Here is a 16,808-nt window from a genome sequence, read left to right as displayed (position 1 = left end):
ATCATGATGTCAATTCTACGCTAAGAAGAAGAATATATGTAGGGTAATACAAAGACTCTTTTAGCATGCATTTTCTAATGGAGGGGCATTGTGCATATGTGTGGTTAGCAATAAAGTGTGGAAAGTACCTATGAAATGCTAGGGACAAGCGAATTATTTTGCCATTCAATCATGAAAAGGAGTGTCTACCCAATTCTGAAAAAGAGCCAACTCGCTGAAGGAGAACAAAAGCCTTTGCTCTCGAGAAAAAGTTTGTGTTGCGGCATATTATGCCATCTCAAAAGCAATAGTACAATGCTTGGATGTTTGTTTTAAACAAGAAAAATGCACATAAAGTTATGCGCTTAGTGCACCCATTATATCATGTGCAATAAGAGGGTCTGTATTCTAAGGGGCATCCATATGAAGATCAAGAACTTGAGCTTTACAGAATGGAGAATTTCCCTGTGATGTTAATGTCAATCATTGTGATACTCATAAGTTGTTAACAATGGTGTGGTACTCTTGTGCAACTACATTTCAAACTAGATGGCCTTGTTCTTTCCAAGTATCGTGTACCTGTTGGTTTATTTAGCATTGCCTTTAAATGGTACATGGATGAAGTAAACATTCATTGACTGATTACACCCACATGATTAATCAGTGGAAAAACTTAAATCAAAAGTATGGGTCATGCATTATGTCCTTCAACATAAAGGGGGATTTTTTGAGCCTCGGCATCGATATGTTCGAATCTCATTTCAATTTGTACAAAATTATTTTTTGAGGGCACCACATATTGATGGAACCCTTAGCCACGTACCACCTTGACACACCATAAATTTGCATCTCTTATGTAGATCTACACACCGTAAATTTTGCATCTATTTTGTGAACCTTGACCTAGACTAGTGGTTCTATTGTTGTGTTTCCAGTCTTGATATGAATGCTTTATAATTTATATCAATTTCTAGAACATTTCAAAAATTATGCAACATGTTTATCATGCCGAAGCTAGGCAATGGTCGAATAAACATCTTTGATAGAACTCAACATTAAATTAATTTTTGAACTTTGATAAAAAGAATCGCAACAAAGGTTGATCTTGAAATCTTTGGATTATTTTAAGAAACTTCTAAAGAAATCAGGAATGAATATTTGACAGTATGTATATACCACTACCACAAAAATATTTCGATCCTCAATGTGAGGGAAGTTGATATGTCTATGTTTAGAGCAATAATATCAATAATTTATGACATGATTGTGTCAATGTATTGCTATCACCACGTGCAACAAGGCCTAAAATGACCACCTATGTGTGATATATTCTTTTGCTCAAAGTTTCAATCATATGCTTGGTATGCCATTCTTTGCATATTCATAAACATTCCAATGAGTTACATTCTCTTTACTATTAATCGATATGTTACAATGTCAATCTCAACTTTTATACACAACAATGAGGTCTTTGTAACTACATTTGAAGTGTCATTGCATTAGAATGAGTGGTGTGCCCAATGGACATACGTAATCTCTATGATACACATATCGTATACAAAAGATTTGAATAATATGCTTACAATACTAGTGAATGTGTTTGAAACAAAATGATGAAGGCACCAAACCCAGTCAAAGAAGTTTTTAAGACAATATAAAAGTGTTCATTGGTGCCCATTGCCTATGCATGACTTTGAAAAGCCAAACAAGAGCCATTACTCTACTAAATATCATAAAATGAAAAGATATAGACTTCACCAAATTGGAATTAGAGCTTTCAATGCCGAGATACGACACTATGCTATAGGTCGATTCTTCAATGTAGTACTCGAGATGAATCTCCATGTAAAAGAAAGTCATCTATCATCCACACCATTGGGCTAGGCAAACACTCTATTCGTGTGTTTAGGCATTGTGCATACATCTATTAATTAAAGGCTAGATATTAGCTCATAATGTGACCCCGATGCTCATATAAAATTTTGGAGGATGTTCGCTTATATATATTTTGGGTCCCATGTAACTTTTTAGTTTAATACAGTGTGATGCTTGAGTGTTTTGACATGGAAAGGCACATCCCAACCATCTATTATGTATGTGCCCCAAATTGTGATCTCAACATGTCAACGATGTGCATTTTCTGTGCTAACTCAACAATTTTCTTGCATTCTCCTAGCTCGGTGAATTTCAACCTGCCAATGATGTTATAACTTCTTTTGAAGTTACACCTTGATGTTTGGGGTGGGGGACAAACGACCCTACACTAGCCATGAATATCCCTCCAAAACGTACAATCAACCTGTGGCCCCCGAGAGAGGGTCTTTCTATCTTTACAAACTACATAGCATCGATGGATGTGACGACCATAGCGTGTATCTATCCATACGTTGTCTTCCCCACAATAGTGAAAATTTGGCAAGCAATTGTGAGGAATGTTAAAAGAAATTGAGGGGTGATTCTGATATAGGCACTTTGGGCTCAATGCAGGATTGTGAATGGGTAAGGGTAAGTAAGGCACACACATAGTGCGTGTATTGTATTGTATGTATAGCTGATACATAGCATCATACATCTGTCATCTATTGAAAGAAAGTGAATCAAGAGAAAACAAGCAACATTTATAGAAGGAAAAAACAAATACCCTTCCAATTTCATTGAATAAAATGAATTCGAACTTTAGAACCTTCACTTCCAATTGCTCATAAAATAAAAATAGTGATATTTAAGAAAAGCAAATGATATCTTTCGTTATGTGTTTCTTGGGACTGACTGCTTTCTTTTTCTTTCATTAAAACGAAAATGTACACAAAACGAGCAACGTGTTGGGAAGGCATATACATACATATATATATAATTATTTTGTTATTAACTAATAGATATTATAATTATTGTTAATAAGATTTGACCCTTTTTCCTCTTGAATAAATATGTATAAATATGCAGAGTCATGGCTCTGTCTTTTCTATTTTCTATTTTATTTTGTATTTAATTCACCAGCTGTACTGCTTTTACATCACAGCTATTTATTTCCTCCATTTTCTTCACTAGTACTTTTACTACATAAATGGTACTTTCTCTGTTTCTTACACATACACATACACATACACATACACATACACATACACATACACATACACATACACATACACATACACATACACATACACATACACATACACATACACATACACATACACATACACATACACATACACATACACATACACATACATAACACCTTGTGACATCGTCGCCCTTATAATATATATATGTACATACATATATATACATACATGTATCTATACATGTGTATATAGTGTATGGTGGCATCATGCGATCATTCTACATACAATAATGGATGATCATTTAATTAGCATTATTATTTCAGCGTCGCATTCTACCTTGAATATTTTTCCAATCATTATCTCTTCCATTCGTTTGATCATCCATACATGAATTACTTACTACATTGCTATTTCTGACCTTTAATTCCAATCCATCGGCCTACAGTTGAACCACACTAACAATTCTCTCTTATCTACAATTGAATTACACTAACAATTCTCTCTACTTACAACTGAATTACACTAATCAATTCTCTCTATCTACATCAGCATCCATACAAGCATCGCTATAGAAAGTCTGCGTGTTTATAAATTGGGAAGATTCTTATTTGATGGTAGGATGGCCGACAGATCTTCGTCTAGATCAAGTAGCTGGCCTTGGAGGAAGATTAAAAACTCATCTAAATCATCATCATCATCATCGGCAGCAGCAGCAGCAGCAACAAGCTCAGATCAGCATCATGACAAGGTCTGATTAAAACTAATATATTATCCACAAAGACTAGTTCGATTCCTCCTGCGCCAAATCCACTCTACTTATTATCTTCTCAATCCTAATTACTTATGTTGCGCCTAAGTGTGAAATTAAGTGCTGCTGATTAATCAACATGTTTATTGCTAACCGGAAGGATTAATTGCTGTGTATTAACAATTGTTGCCAGGACGACAACATTAGTGCTTCAACTGGTAGTATACTACCGAAGGGTAGTATGGATGTCGTGAATGGCGATCAGCTGGCTATGGCATTATCTAGTGCCACATCGTCTCTGGTCCAAGAGCTTGCTGCTGCCCGAGATGAGATAGCGGTGAAGGAAGCATCAGTGAAGCAACACCAGAAGGTGGCTGAAGATGCCATTGCTGGTAACCATAATTTCGAGTTAAATCTTTCTTGAACAAACAATCCTTAAAATTTTCCAACATGCACTCACATCATCACTGGTTTGTCTCGCCCTTGCTTCTCAATCAATCGATAGTCCGAACTTTTTAGCGTTAATTGGGGCCAATACTTGCTAATTAGGTGTCTTGACAGTGCGCAATTGATTGGATATATAAAGCAAATTTGCCGTCTGTATGTGATTGGATATATAAAGAAATTTTGCAGTTTGATTCAACCTCTCTGCTACATACATACATGGATCTTGACATTCTAGTTTGAAAACAATCAATCGAATCGTGTGCATAGTCGAAACTTAAATTAGTGATCCAAAATTTTAAACTTGTTTTTGTTTTTCATTAACTGATCTGTGATGCTATATATATATATATATATATATGGATGGGATTGGGGACATTAAAAATGGTTGCTGTAAACAGGATGGGAGAAGGCGGAAGCAGAGGCACAGTCTTATAAGCTGGAGCTGGAGGCATCGAAGCAACAGAAATCGATATTGGAGGATCGAGTGGCGCACCTGGACGCGGCGCTGAAGGAATGCATGCGGCAGGTGCGGCATGTGAGGGAGGAGAACGCAGCGAAGATGGAGGAGGCGATGGCGGGGAAGAGCAGGGAGCTGGAGAAGATGAAGTCGGAGGTGGAGGAGCGGCAGGCGGAGCTCCAAGGGAGGCTCATGGAGTGCCAGGCACAGAACAACGCCATGGCCAAGTCTCTGCAGGAGAGGGCCAGGAGGATCTCGGAGGCCAACGAGGCGCGGTCCAAGGCGGAGGCGGAGGCGAAGCTTCTAGAAGTGAGGCTGGGGTCGTACGAGAAGGAGATCGCCTCCCTCAAGTACGAGGTCCACGTGTCGGCCAAGGAGCTGGAGATCCGGAACGAGGAGGTGGAGTTCGTGAAGAGATCCGCGGACGCCGCCCACAAGCAGCACCTGGACAATGTGAAGAAGATGGCCAATTTGGAGGCGGATGTGAACAGGCTCAGGGTTCTGCTGAAGAAGAAGCTGCCGGGCCCCGCCGCCATCGCCCAGATGAGGAAGGAAGTGGAGGGGCTGAGGATAGTGGAGAATGCAATGATCACAGATCCAAAGCGAAGGACCAGCACCGGCATAATAAGGTCCTCATACCATACTCATACTCATAATCATTCCAATGTTAATGTCAATGGTAGCACCAGCACTACTAGCCCTAGGAGCTTCGCTTCTTCCATGTATTCTACGAGCCCCGGGCGGCACAACGGAAATGGTATCACCGGCTCCTCCTCCAGCGGCCATGCGGAGCAGCAGCACGAGCGGGATGTGGAGATGCTCCGCGACCGGATGCTTTGGATGGAGGAGGAGAACAACCTACTGAAGGAGACTATGTCGAAGCGGAACGAAGAGCTGCAAGCCGCGAGGCTTCTGTCCGCGAAGATGGCCAGCAAGCTCTCGGTCGCCGAAGATCAGCTCGAGACACTCGGGCTGTCATCATCCATGAATGGCAATGGAGTTAAGGTCCCCGATAACATGGTGCATATGTCCGACGGCCCGACCAGCCCTGTGGACGGCCATTTCGTATCTGAGGATCATCCTCCCTTTGAAGAGAGCAGTAATGGCCATGGTGCTCCTGATGGCGATGATGATGGCGACGCACAGGAAGTCAGCTGTGCAGAGTCCTGGGCTTCCGCTTTGATGAGTGAGCTCGCCCATTTCAAGAAGGAAAAAAGCATACCCAGCATTGCTAATCCTAACACTAATTGTACTGTAGAAACTACTAACGATCAAACCTCCCCAAAGGTTTTGACTCATCGATTAAATGTAAGTAGCAATCCCAACGCTGATGAATCTTGCGACCAGATTGACGCTAACTCTAATCCCATTGCCGTTAAGGATCATCAATCTCATGATCCATCAGAGTCTCTTAATACTATATTAGAAAATCATTCCGTTAGCTGTAATGGTGAGAAACAGAGCATCCCAACTATCCATGGAGACACCACCGTAGCCTATATTTCGCTTCTAAATACGTTGTGTCAAGATCTGGGCAGAAAGCTTGGCGCCATCGAAGAGCATCTGAAGCCTACCGTCGCCATATCCGAGAGTCAGATGCCATCTAGGGACAACGCAGTGAGCGTGGTCATTAACAATGACAATGAGGAGAGCAGATCAATCAATCAGGAGGAAGCAGCAGCAGATGAATCAGACAATAGGAATCATAATAGCAATGGCGATATGGGTGATGGTAATGATGCATTGCTTCAGGCTATGGTGGATGACGCTCATAAGAAATTCGCAGAGCTGGAGAAAGAAATCTATGCATTAGCAGGGATCCATATCCATAGCCATAGCCATAGCCACAGCGACAGCGAGAAGATGATCAGCAAAGAGACTGACATACAGGAGCTGAATGATACCATTCATGAGCTGCGGGGGGAGCTGGACAAGGCCAAGGCTGACGTGGCCCTCCTCGTGGACACCAAGGCGCAGGTCGAGCGTGACATGGAGGCGGCCAGGGCTGAGGTGGCAGCGGCCAGGGCCGACGTGGACAGTCTCAAGGCCGACGTGGCCTCCCGGGAGGAGGCGATGGAGCGGGAGATTGAGAAGTCGCGGGCCGAGCTGGCGTCGGCAGGGGCTGAGGCGGCCAAGCTGCGTGTTGACGTGGCAACGCTTTCTGCCGAGCTGGCGGAGCAGAAGAAGGCGTACGATGACGTGGCGGCCAGGTGCGAGGAGCTGGAGCAGAAATTAGTAGCGATGCAGAGGTTAGTATTATGTGTTGTGAATAATTAAGGGAAAATTCAAGTATTACCCTTGCGAACTTTTCTTTATTTCCACAGATGCCCTTTTTTAAGTACCCGTTTTATGATAAGCTTGAGAGCAATTATATTTCGTATTTCACGATCAATTAATTAATTAGGAGCAATAACGAGACCTTACCCAACTGACTACCCGTGGCAAAACAAACACCCATTAGATTGAGCAAGTATTTCGAGAAGTAGTGAGAACTTAGGCGTGGCACTTATGGAAATTACAAGAAAAATGATTTCCTGTCACATTGTCCTAAACCTTTTGCTTTTTTGGGTTTTTGCTATTGCTTTTCAGCTTTGATGACTCCAATGGCTCCAATGGAGACCATTGTCCTAAACCTTTTGCTTTTTTGGGTTTTTGCTATTGCTTTTCAGCTTTGATGACTCCAATGGCTCCAATGGAGAGGACCCCGACTCTCGAAAGGTAAGCGAATAAAACTTATACCTAAACGTATTACTCTAGAAAAATGCATGTTTGATTATAGACAACGTAAACTTGTGTTGCATTGGGCATAGTTAAAATCATATTCATGAAACCATCTTTTTTCTCGTGATGCTATGGACAACGACCAAGGTTTCAAACGTGATTGCAACCCTATGATTTACGTTCAATTGGTGTTATGCGAGAATCTAGATTCCCATGCTACTTTATGGATACTAGGAGTTTGTATTACCAATCGTAGTAGCATGCCATCCCCATGTTGGTTTTATCAAAAATGTTTCAAATAGGAATGGATGCCACAGTAACACTTCCCACTTAGCTAGTTCAAAATACAAAGAGGTATGTTCTTTCAAGATGTATAATTTAAGAAAATGCTCCCTGGTTGCAAACCAATGTTGCACATTCAAATCCTTTTATGTGGTTTTATAGGAGGGTTGACTTTTGTCGGTGGGCCAAAAATGAAGTTGTTATGTCATCTCCTAGTACACATTGATAGTCTCTCCACCCTTGGTTGTGTGTGAATCCTTCATCTAAGCTTCCTTTAATTTCGTGAACATAATTATGTCAATGGGCATTGACATTATTTTCGCGGGCCATTGAGAATGAATGTTTTTCTTTTCGAATTACATGTTGCCATTCTCTCCATGTCTTGTTGCACGCAAATAACTCTAAATCACAACCTCGTGTGTCATCACATCAAGACTTTCTATGGTTTCTTAGTTATGCTTACTCTAATAATGCAGATTTCCCTTTATACTTGTAGTTATACATCACAAAACATGTTCTTAGCTTATCATGATTTCTGTGGTGCATTAGTACCCAACACCCTTGATAGTTGAAATGTTAACATCGATCGATTAAAAAAATATTTATATGACTAAAGATCCCTTTTCACTTTGATGTCTTTCTATAAATTTACACGTCATGGAGGGCCCTTTCACTGAACTTGACATAGATTTATATGTTAATACATTTGAGTTATTTATACCATGTCATATATATATAAGCTCTGTGTGCGTGTGTTTTGTATGTATCATGACTCATGTGTCATTGTTTGTGATTAATAGCTTGGTCTTTCCCCTCGAATAAGTTGTTGAGCCCTGTTTTATATAAATTTCATCTCCCTTCACGACTTCTTTATCGTTTCTTTTCCTCCATGTTTTTCTTTATCTTCGGTTGTTAAAAGATTTAAATTAAATTAAACAAGTGCTTTCTAAGCCAAGGAGAGGCTTTTCAGACTCTATGAGTTAGGAAAGGCTCATGATTTCACTCAACAAAGTTGGTGTTTTACCACAATTAACGTTTCTTGTCATCTATATCGAGATTTCATCCCATGAATTACTTTCTTTGTCTTTGGCTTCTTCTTTAAAACCATTACATTGAGTATACTTGTCAATTAGCAAAGTACCATTCATATGTAAAAAGTCATTTCCCAATAATCATCCAATTCATACCAATACTGAACACCAAGGTAGTCTGCAATACATATAGGCAAATTTCATTCCTTTTTTATTTATTGAAAATTGTGTGAAATTAATGCCCCTTCTTTGTTGATGCTCCTTTGGACTTTTAACTTGCGGGTTTCCTCACATGTGTGCAAATCATCTACCCACTTTTAAATTTGTCCTTGCATTTTGTTTCTACATCAATTTCACAAAACACGCACAAAATCACAACGTATGTGTATGTTGTGTCAAGTTCTTCATAAATCACAACACATAATATATATACCCATTGGTTTAAGCTCTAATTGATGGATGACCTAAATGTTTTGAAAGTTTCCTAGGATCTAGGTCAAGGATATGTTCAATGTAAAGGAGTTGTAAAATTTTCCAAAGATTTACAATCAACGTACTTTGAATGTTAGGTAGTGAAGGATAAACATGAAGTAAATAATTGATGGGAGGACTAGTCAGAATGTCTAGAAGTTACCCTGATTATGTCATTAAAATTCAACAGAAAATTTCTTATGGGTTTTTGAAAGGGGAGGTTTGGGTTGACGCATTTCTAAAACTTATTAGGTCGATGTTTGTCAAGTCAATTTAATGTTAAGGATTGGTATAATGGATTCATGAGAATGAATGTATATGTAAATAAAAGGGTCATCCAAATGTTCAAGATTGTTAATCATATCCTACATTGTGCATTCAACATCATCTATTGAGAAGGAATTGGAAAACCTATCCAAATCATTGTTTTTTAATGAAATGTTGCATTGAGTAAAAGTGAAAACAGAAAGTGCTCACTTTGGTAACATGATGCATTCTAGAATACAACTAATGCACATGACACCAAGAATAGACATCTATCATTAGTAGAAAAAGGAAACTATAAATATATGCCTTATATTCATTAGTAGGTATCCCGTAAATATGCTTTCTCTCTTTAAACCTATAAATTATATGGATGTGCGTAGTCACAAAGTGAGCCCAAATATATTTACTTCTACTCCTTTATGAAACTAGGTGATTCACTTTTGGATCAAAGTGCATATACATGACATTGAAAAAGATGAACCAACATACTTTTTCGGGTGTGTAAGAGTGAGCACCCTATTTTTAATAACTTGGTCCCTTAAAGCAAGTGACAAATATTTGGGTTATCGGATTTACACATGGTTGGCCACTTTCATATAAGAGAAGACATCAAAAGTGCCCATTATAGTACTCTGGTACTTGGTAATTTTAATAAAGATACTCATCTCATAAGGTAATTATTATCATACGGTAATTAGAAATTAGGCAAAACTTTGTACGGTGTACCAATGCATCCTACATCGATATTATTAGACCTTGGTCAATATTAGCCCAAACACTCAATCAAGCTCCCCTTATACGAGCACATGTTAGTGTTTACAAGACCTTGTCGACATTACCCTTTACACAACCACACAATGGTATTGAATACCAAACCTTGTCAATATTATCTTGATGTGAGCACGCCAGAGTTTGTGTGATGTTTTTTCCTCCATTTTAACGTCGTGCCGAAAAGGAACGGAAGTGTAGTAAACCAAATGGTTAAATTTTAGTATTTACCATAACATCAAAGTGTACATTACATTAATAGATTTGTGTGTGTGTGTGTGTGTGTGGGGTGTGAGTAGGAACGGGAGCTAGTGGCAGCAAAAGAGAAGCTAGGGGAATGCCAAAGGACCATCCTAGCCTTGGGGAAGCAGCTTACTGCACTATCATCCCCTCCCGGGTGCCATTCACCGGGAGGCTCATTCGATACCGCGTCATCCTCGATGGACTCCGCGTCCCTTCTCGCGGCCGCGGCAGGACACCCATACTCTAACCAACACCACCATACCAACACTTACATTAACATGGAGGAACCCAATCCCCCGTCCTCGGCCCGGTACCACCATAACCACCACCACAACATGAACCGCCGGCACGGCCCGCCCCTCACACCCCCCCGCATCAGCTCCGCGAATTGGTCCCACAATGGCAGTGTGCCTCGCGGTGGCAGTGGGGCCTTATATGATGTGGATGAACCGGCCCCGCCTCGGAGCGGGTTCCCGCGCTACACCATGTCAGGACCACAGGGTACCCCACCACCGCCCTTCCTCGATCAACACCACCACGCTTACGAGCAACAAGCCGCGATGCGGATGTCCGGGCAAGTCTACATGGGGCCGTCCCCACAGTTCTACACGAATAGCAACCGGTATAACGGTGCGGGATGGGCCCCACCCGGAGACGGCCCACTAGATGATGTGGAGACCGACGGGCACCAGCTGGCATTGACATTGTACCACAGTCCACATCAGCAGTCCAGTGTAATGTCGCCAGCTAAGTCGCCTGCCCGCTACTACGACCAATTGAACAGCACGGGACGCAACATGGCCATGGACATGGCCTTCCATCCTACCAATACTACTACTACTACTACTACCACCACAACTACTAAAGAGCCATCCCCATCCGGTTCCGGGTTAGGCCGTTTGTTCAAATCTAAGAAAAAACACTAAAATTTAAGCTCTGCTTTCACACTTGTCCGCTTAGCATTTAAAATTCGTTTTTTTATACACATTTTTTTGTATAGACATGTTATAACAAGCTTTTTACATAAACCACTTTGTTCCGCAACATCCAGCTCATTTACACCAAGGATTGTATGGGTGCAACAACTTGATATTCTCGCTCTCCGAGTGCTTGTCACTATCGATCTTCCTTTAGAACCTTTCGCCCGTCGGCACGAAATGCAGATTAATATATGTCGCCTTGCCTTTTGTATATGCCATCCGTATGACACACACATAGGTCTATCATTCTCTTATCTGCTTTTACCGGATTTCGTGGATCTTTAGCAATTTACTCCATTGTAACTTCTTGCAAATATGAGGTTGGATTGATGCAATATTATTAAAAGTAGTGCAATCTACACTTTGTATACATACATTGTGACTTGACATGCCATTGCTCACTTGATGGTTGGTGATACCTTTCCACACATAGTCCACATAGCTTTCGATGAATTTTTTAAAATAAGGTTGGTTTAATTCATTAAGAATATAATGCTACTGAAATTTGTCAAAACATTATGTTACTTCACAGAAAAGTAATCCTTGTTTGCCATAGGCAAAAAGTAATCACAATGTTGATCTAGTACAACCCTCACTTTTTATTTTTACAAGATCGTGTCCCTTTAGAAAGAAATTCTTTCTCCACTACCACGCTTTTGGGATGCTATGAGTCTACGTTTAGATATAGTTTATTCCTATTCTTTTCCTTAGAATCGTTTAAAGCTATGGGGATATTATAAGTAACAACATGTTTCTTCAAGCTATAGAATGTGTTACTAAATCTCCCATAATATGATATATAACCGTACATACTCTATTAAATGTTAATTTCAACAATATTCTTGTAATCTGTTCTACGTTTTAAAAGTAAAGCTTGTACAAATATCGAGTAATAAGAGTCTAAGTGTTGGGTTTGATAGTCTAATCCCCCAAAACATGATGCTAGTACACAATAAACCACTTGATAAGTTCATATGAGATGATCATAGAGACATTTCTAATCATACAATAGAGATGAAAGGAGAAAACTTCGGCACAATTCACAAGCACATGGTTTTTAAGTCGTCCAACAATGGGATCCAATGTTGGACAATTGGGCATTTTATTCATGTATTTACTTATTGAAGTATCATGCACAGTTGAAATAGTTTTCCCAATCCATCTCATGGAGAGTGTGGTAATTATTACAAGAAACCAACTTTAAAGTTCCTCTATGGTACGTTTAAAAGAAATTACCAAATGCTCAACGTAGCCTTTAGTTAAACATTAATCATGCATAGTCTTATGTAAATATCCAATCCTAGGGTCTTTACATGCACACCTACGCACGACACTGTAGAACATTGTACAAAGAAACCTAGTGTCTCTCTCATTGTATCATTTTCGATCACATCCATTGTAGCACAAATTACATATTTCAAGGTATATCCAAAGTTTATAAGTCAACTAAATATAGGAAGTCGAGAGGTGAACTTGATGTAGGTCACATCACTTGCAACCAAACATTGATAAGAAATCCTTAAAGTTAATCTCTTAAGTACTTCAAAGTACACTTGCAATTAAACTTCTATTGCGTCTACATGAGAATATGAAGAAAGAACAAGATGTTTTAGCCATGTATATAATTGATAAAAAGAAGAACACAGAATAAAGTGTGCATGTGGTCGATGATGATAGGAAGGAGAGTTGGTTACCTAATGTTGGAATAGGTGGTATGTCTTACATCGTTAGGCATCTAGATTGACTTTCCAAAGTTCAGCTTTTCATGAAAGTGACCTAAAATGACATTAGGACCTCGTCTAGCACGTGTGTTAACTTACTTGTAGGGAGGTGTGGTAGTAAGTTTATTGGTTGTAAACTCCTCAATGAGAAACCAGGCTCAATTGCTTTAAGGTTGGTGTGAGATTGACATATTTGTTCGATGTCTAAATGTTGTGTCTAATGTTCACCTACCTTTGATGAGGAAGATTTCCAATTGTGATTTGCAAACTTTCATTTGTTGAATCACACCTACCTTTGATGAGGAAGGCTTTTGACCATATAGGTCCACAAGTGCCCAATGACAGAAAGTTGTCGTAGTCGTCATTTAGAGTTTTCATCAGGTGATAGAGTTTGATCTATTGCAGTTATGTTTTTGGATTGGAGGTTCATGTTCCATTCTCAAAGAGTTTGGAACGGAGGACTAACACGATGTAAGTCAAGTTGAAGTTGATGAAGACTAGGAGCTAAAGTCCAAGAAGATCAGCGGTGGGATCCAAGAAGTCGAGGATAAGGCAATGTTTTGTGTAAGATGGGAAATTATGTGTTTGGGAAAGCTCATAATCAAAAATTGAATGCCAATTGATGGGGGTAGACAAGAATAGTAGAGGAAGATATAAGCAAAAGACGAAGAAAAAGGAAGAATATGTAACAAAAGTAAAATAGGCAATAAGAGAATTGAAAGAAGCCGATGAACAAGGATATAGATCATTAAAATTGAAGAGATAATACCAATAGATAATAAATATGCATAGATCTAAGGGTATGCCCATGTCTACATCCATATCGAAAACATTAACACTTGCAAAAAGGCGAGAAATCTAGTGGTTTGTCATTTTTTATACTAGTAGTAGTGGAGAATGAAAGAAAACTGAATGACAAGACATTTTCATTCAAGAGAAATCGTCATTATCTACTTGAAAAGTAAGTGGGTTCTATTTTCATCATGATTCCACCAATATTTCATATAAAGATGCCTTAATTAACTATCGAGAGTAGTTTGAGTTTAAAGGTGCAAGTGCGATAATAGTAAATGAGAAGATGAACGTGGAAGACTTACTTGTAGTTAAACAACATGATCTAATATTTTGGCAACATAATCTAATAATTCTTGACCAAAATTTAGTCACAAGAAGAATATAACGTGCAATCATCTAACGAGCAAGCGGTAAGAGAGCTTCTTAATCAGCGAGGTGAATTAACGCCCGCTGAACATATCCTTGAGTAGTGAGTAAGTGTTTAGAATATATCGATTGGACCCAAAGGTGTAGGCATTTCGTCATTAATCCAAGTAGAACGAAACATTTCAAGAAAAAGAGTGTTTTGTCTTGGGGGAGTACATATGCGAACCCTTGAGCCCGGATAAGTGTCTGAGTTGATGAAAACCCGAATATCAAAATATATATAAGAGATTTGCTGGACAATTCTCAAGAGACCATTAGTTAGGGGGGTTTGCCTACAAATTCTAAGATATAAACTTGTTTCTTGAAAAGTTCTTCGATTTGTAAGCCCTAAAATTTGAAACTCGGAAATAGAAAATAAAGGAACCCTAGTTCTTGATTAGAAGACAGTAAATGGGACACCCCAACTTCTACTAAAGAGACAAAACAATTAAGAGAAGGTAACGTTCGATTGAAAAAGACAAGCGCTTAAAAACCCTAATTTATTACTTCATATAACATATAGAAGACCAAAGTGTCATAACAGCCAACCCTGACCAGAAACCCTATTTTCTCTAATCTTAGGAGGAGAAGTATCGTTTACCCAAGTCAGTATGCACTGTGAAACCATGGCTTAACGGTTCGGTTCGGTTCGAGCCGAAACCGTGCCCATTGCTATATGCACGTTAGACTCAACGAGCTGGTATTGGTCGCCCGTGGTCACAATTCCCATTGTGATTCAATCTTGTGTTCACATTGGAGAATAGTATCAAACTCAAGACGTATCTATATCCAATCACCGCGGTTACACAACATCGATTCAAGAGTGAGTGAAGCTCACTCACACTCGAGAATCATGGATTCGCACACATCGTGATTCACTTGAGCCAATAAGAAACCCACACGTAGTACTTTTGCTTAAAACAAATAATCATGAAATGTGTTGGCATTGATACAATCTCTCGCCAATTATTCTTATAAACCTATCTTAATCATTACAATTAACTTAAGTAGCTCACTAAAACTACAAATTACCTATGATCTTGATACCCAATTGAGAAGCATCTACGTGTACATTGAGATCATAGCTGTACATAGTTTGGGAACTACCAAGTGCATCTTGTCTATTGGTAGAAAGCATTGGCAATAGATCTTCATGTCCTTATCTTTTAAAATACTAGATTTGCTTAGCATGATTTATCAGTTTAGTTTTATAGACCTAGACTAATTTTGGATTATTTTTGTTAAGTTCATTTGGGTAATGACATCTTGAGGTTATTTAGTGATTCAAAATGTTAAGAGATGGATGTGTAACGTGTTTACACATGTTTGTTCTTTTTACTACATCACTTCTCTTTGTTTCTCGTAAGCCTACTTGATTGGTAACTTGAATCTTTTTAAAAGCTTGTGATTCATATTTGCTTTGCATGTTGGATTTCGAGACAACCACTACTGATTATTTAGGTAATGTACACCGATATGAACTGTTGTGATGACAAATGTGGTTATTCAGGTTGTGTACATCTATATAAACAAAATATTGCAATTTGACAAAAGGTTATTCGAGTAGCACACACTTATCCAAAGAATTTAGGTTTCTCTTATTCAAGCACACTTACAATTAATAACAAATCGTATATCTTAATATATTCGTTGTTTTCAAATCAACTCATTTCTTTCAAAAAATAGATAAATATTTTGAATATCCTAACTAATGCAATTTAATTGATCTACCACTACATCACCTTTGTGTCTTGCCTTTCTAGGGTTTCTCATAAGCTCACTCACTCTTGTACATGATACCTAATTTCCCAACTAAAACATTATATCACATACAAACATTGTACCACTCCATGGATGTGTGGCCAGTTTCATCTTAAACACTTTGTTATTTATCATTAAGAAAAGAGAATCACAAACAAACACTCATCATAACAGGACAAGCTTTGTTTAGGGTTAGGGTAATGCAGCACCATAAACTCGTGATTGAAACAATGGACTCTTAGCAAGCATTTGTATGTATATGTCTCTAGAACAAGTTTGTATGCACACATCAACATAGAGTTTAGTGCAACATGGATGAAGAAAAGGACTTCAAAGTTCACACCCACCTTCCATGCTTTATTTATTATCTCACTAACAAAAGCATAATTCTGATAGCCGATTTTCTGATTTCTTGAATTTCAAACTTTCAATGAGATGATCCATACGTTCTAATGTTGGAGTCTAAAACAAAATATTGGTCTTTGGCAGTATACAAGTAGAGGACAAACTCCGAAGACAACATACATGCTAGTCACCAATGGATATAGAGAACCCATATATATAGCCTTCCAATTTCTCTCATACATGAAAATCCAATCATGTATTTCAAATTACCAAACTTGGTTCATTCAAAGATTCGCAACGTCCATGAACTTACCCAAAACTC

At 38.9% G+C, this 16,808-nt stretch overlaps 1 protein-coding gene and 1 long non-coding RNA gene across 2 annotated transcripts; one reads left to right on the top strand and one right to left on the bottom strand.

The window, feature by feature from the left end:
- Positions 1–3,340: 3,340 nt before the first annotated feature.
- Positions 3,341–3,802, bottom strand: LOC147858425 (uncharacterized). Its single transcript, XR_015530514.1, has 2 exons — positions 3,551–3,802; positions 3,341–3,517 (listed from the first exon to the last, which is right to left on the bottom strand). It is a non-coding gene; the product is annotated as an uncharacterized LOC147858425 (long non-coding RNA).
- Positions 3,803–3,991: 189 nt separating this feature from the next.
- On the top strand, positions 3,992–11,523 carry LOC147858424 (uncharacterized). Its single transcript, XM_087326951.1, has 4 exons — positions 3,992–4,184; positions 4,638–6,945; positions 7,366–7,414; positions 10,536–11,523. The coding sequence occupies exons 1-4, from the start codon at positions 4,034–4,036 to the stop codon at positions 11,403–11,405; spliced, it is 3,378 nt and encodes a 1,125-aa protein (XP_087183077.1). The 5' UTR covers positions 3,992–4,033; the 3' UTR covers positions 11,406–11,523.
- The last annotated feature ends 5,285 nt before the right edge of the window (positions 11,524–16,808 follow it).

The sequence above is a fragment of the Azolla caroliniana genome, unplaced genomic scaffold, assembly GCF_043228905.1.
Source record: "Azolla caroliniana isolate FFs.n. ecotype wild unplaced genomic scaffold, voAzoCaro1.0.p SCAF_11, whole genome shotgun sequence".
Classification (NCBI taxonomy): domain Eukaryota; kingdom Viridiplantae; phylum Streptophyta; class Polypodiopsida; order Salviniales; family Salviniaceae; genus Azolla; species Azolla caroliniana.
This window is presented reverse-complemented; position numbering and strand designations above follow the sequence as displayed.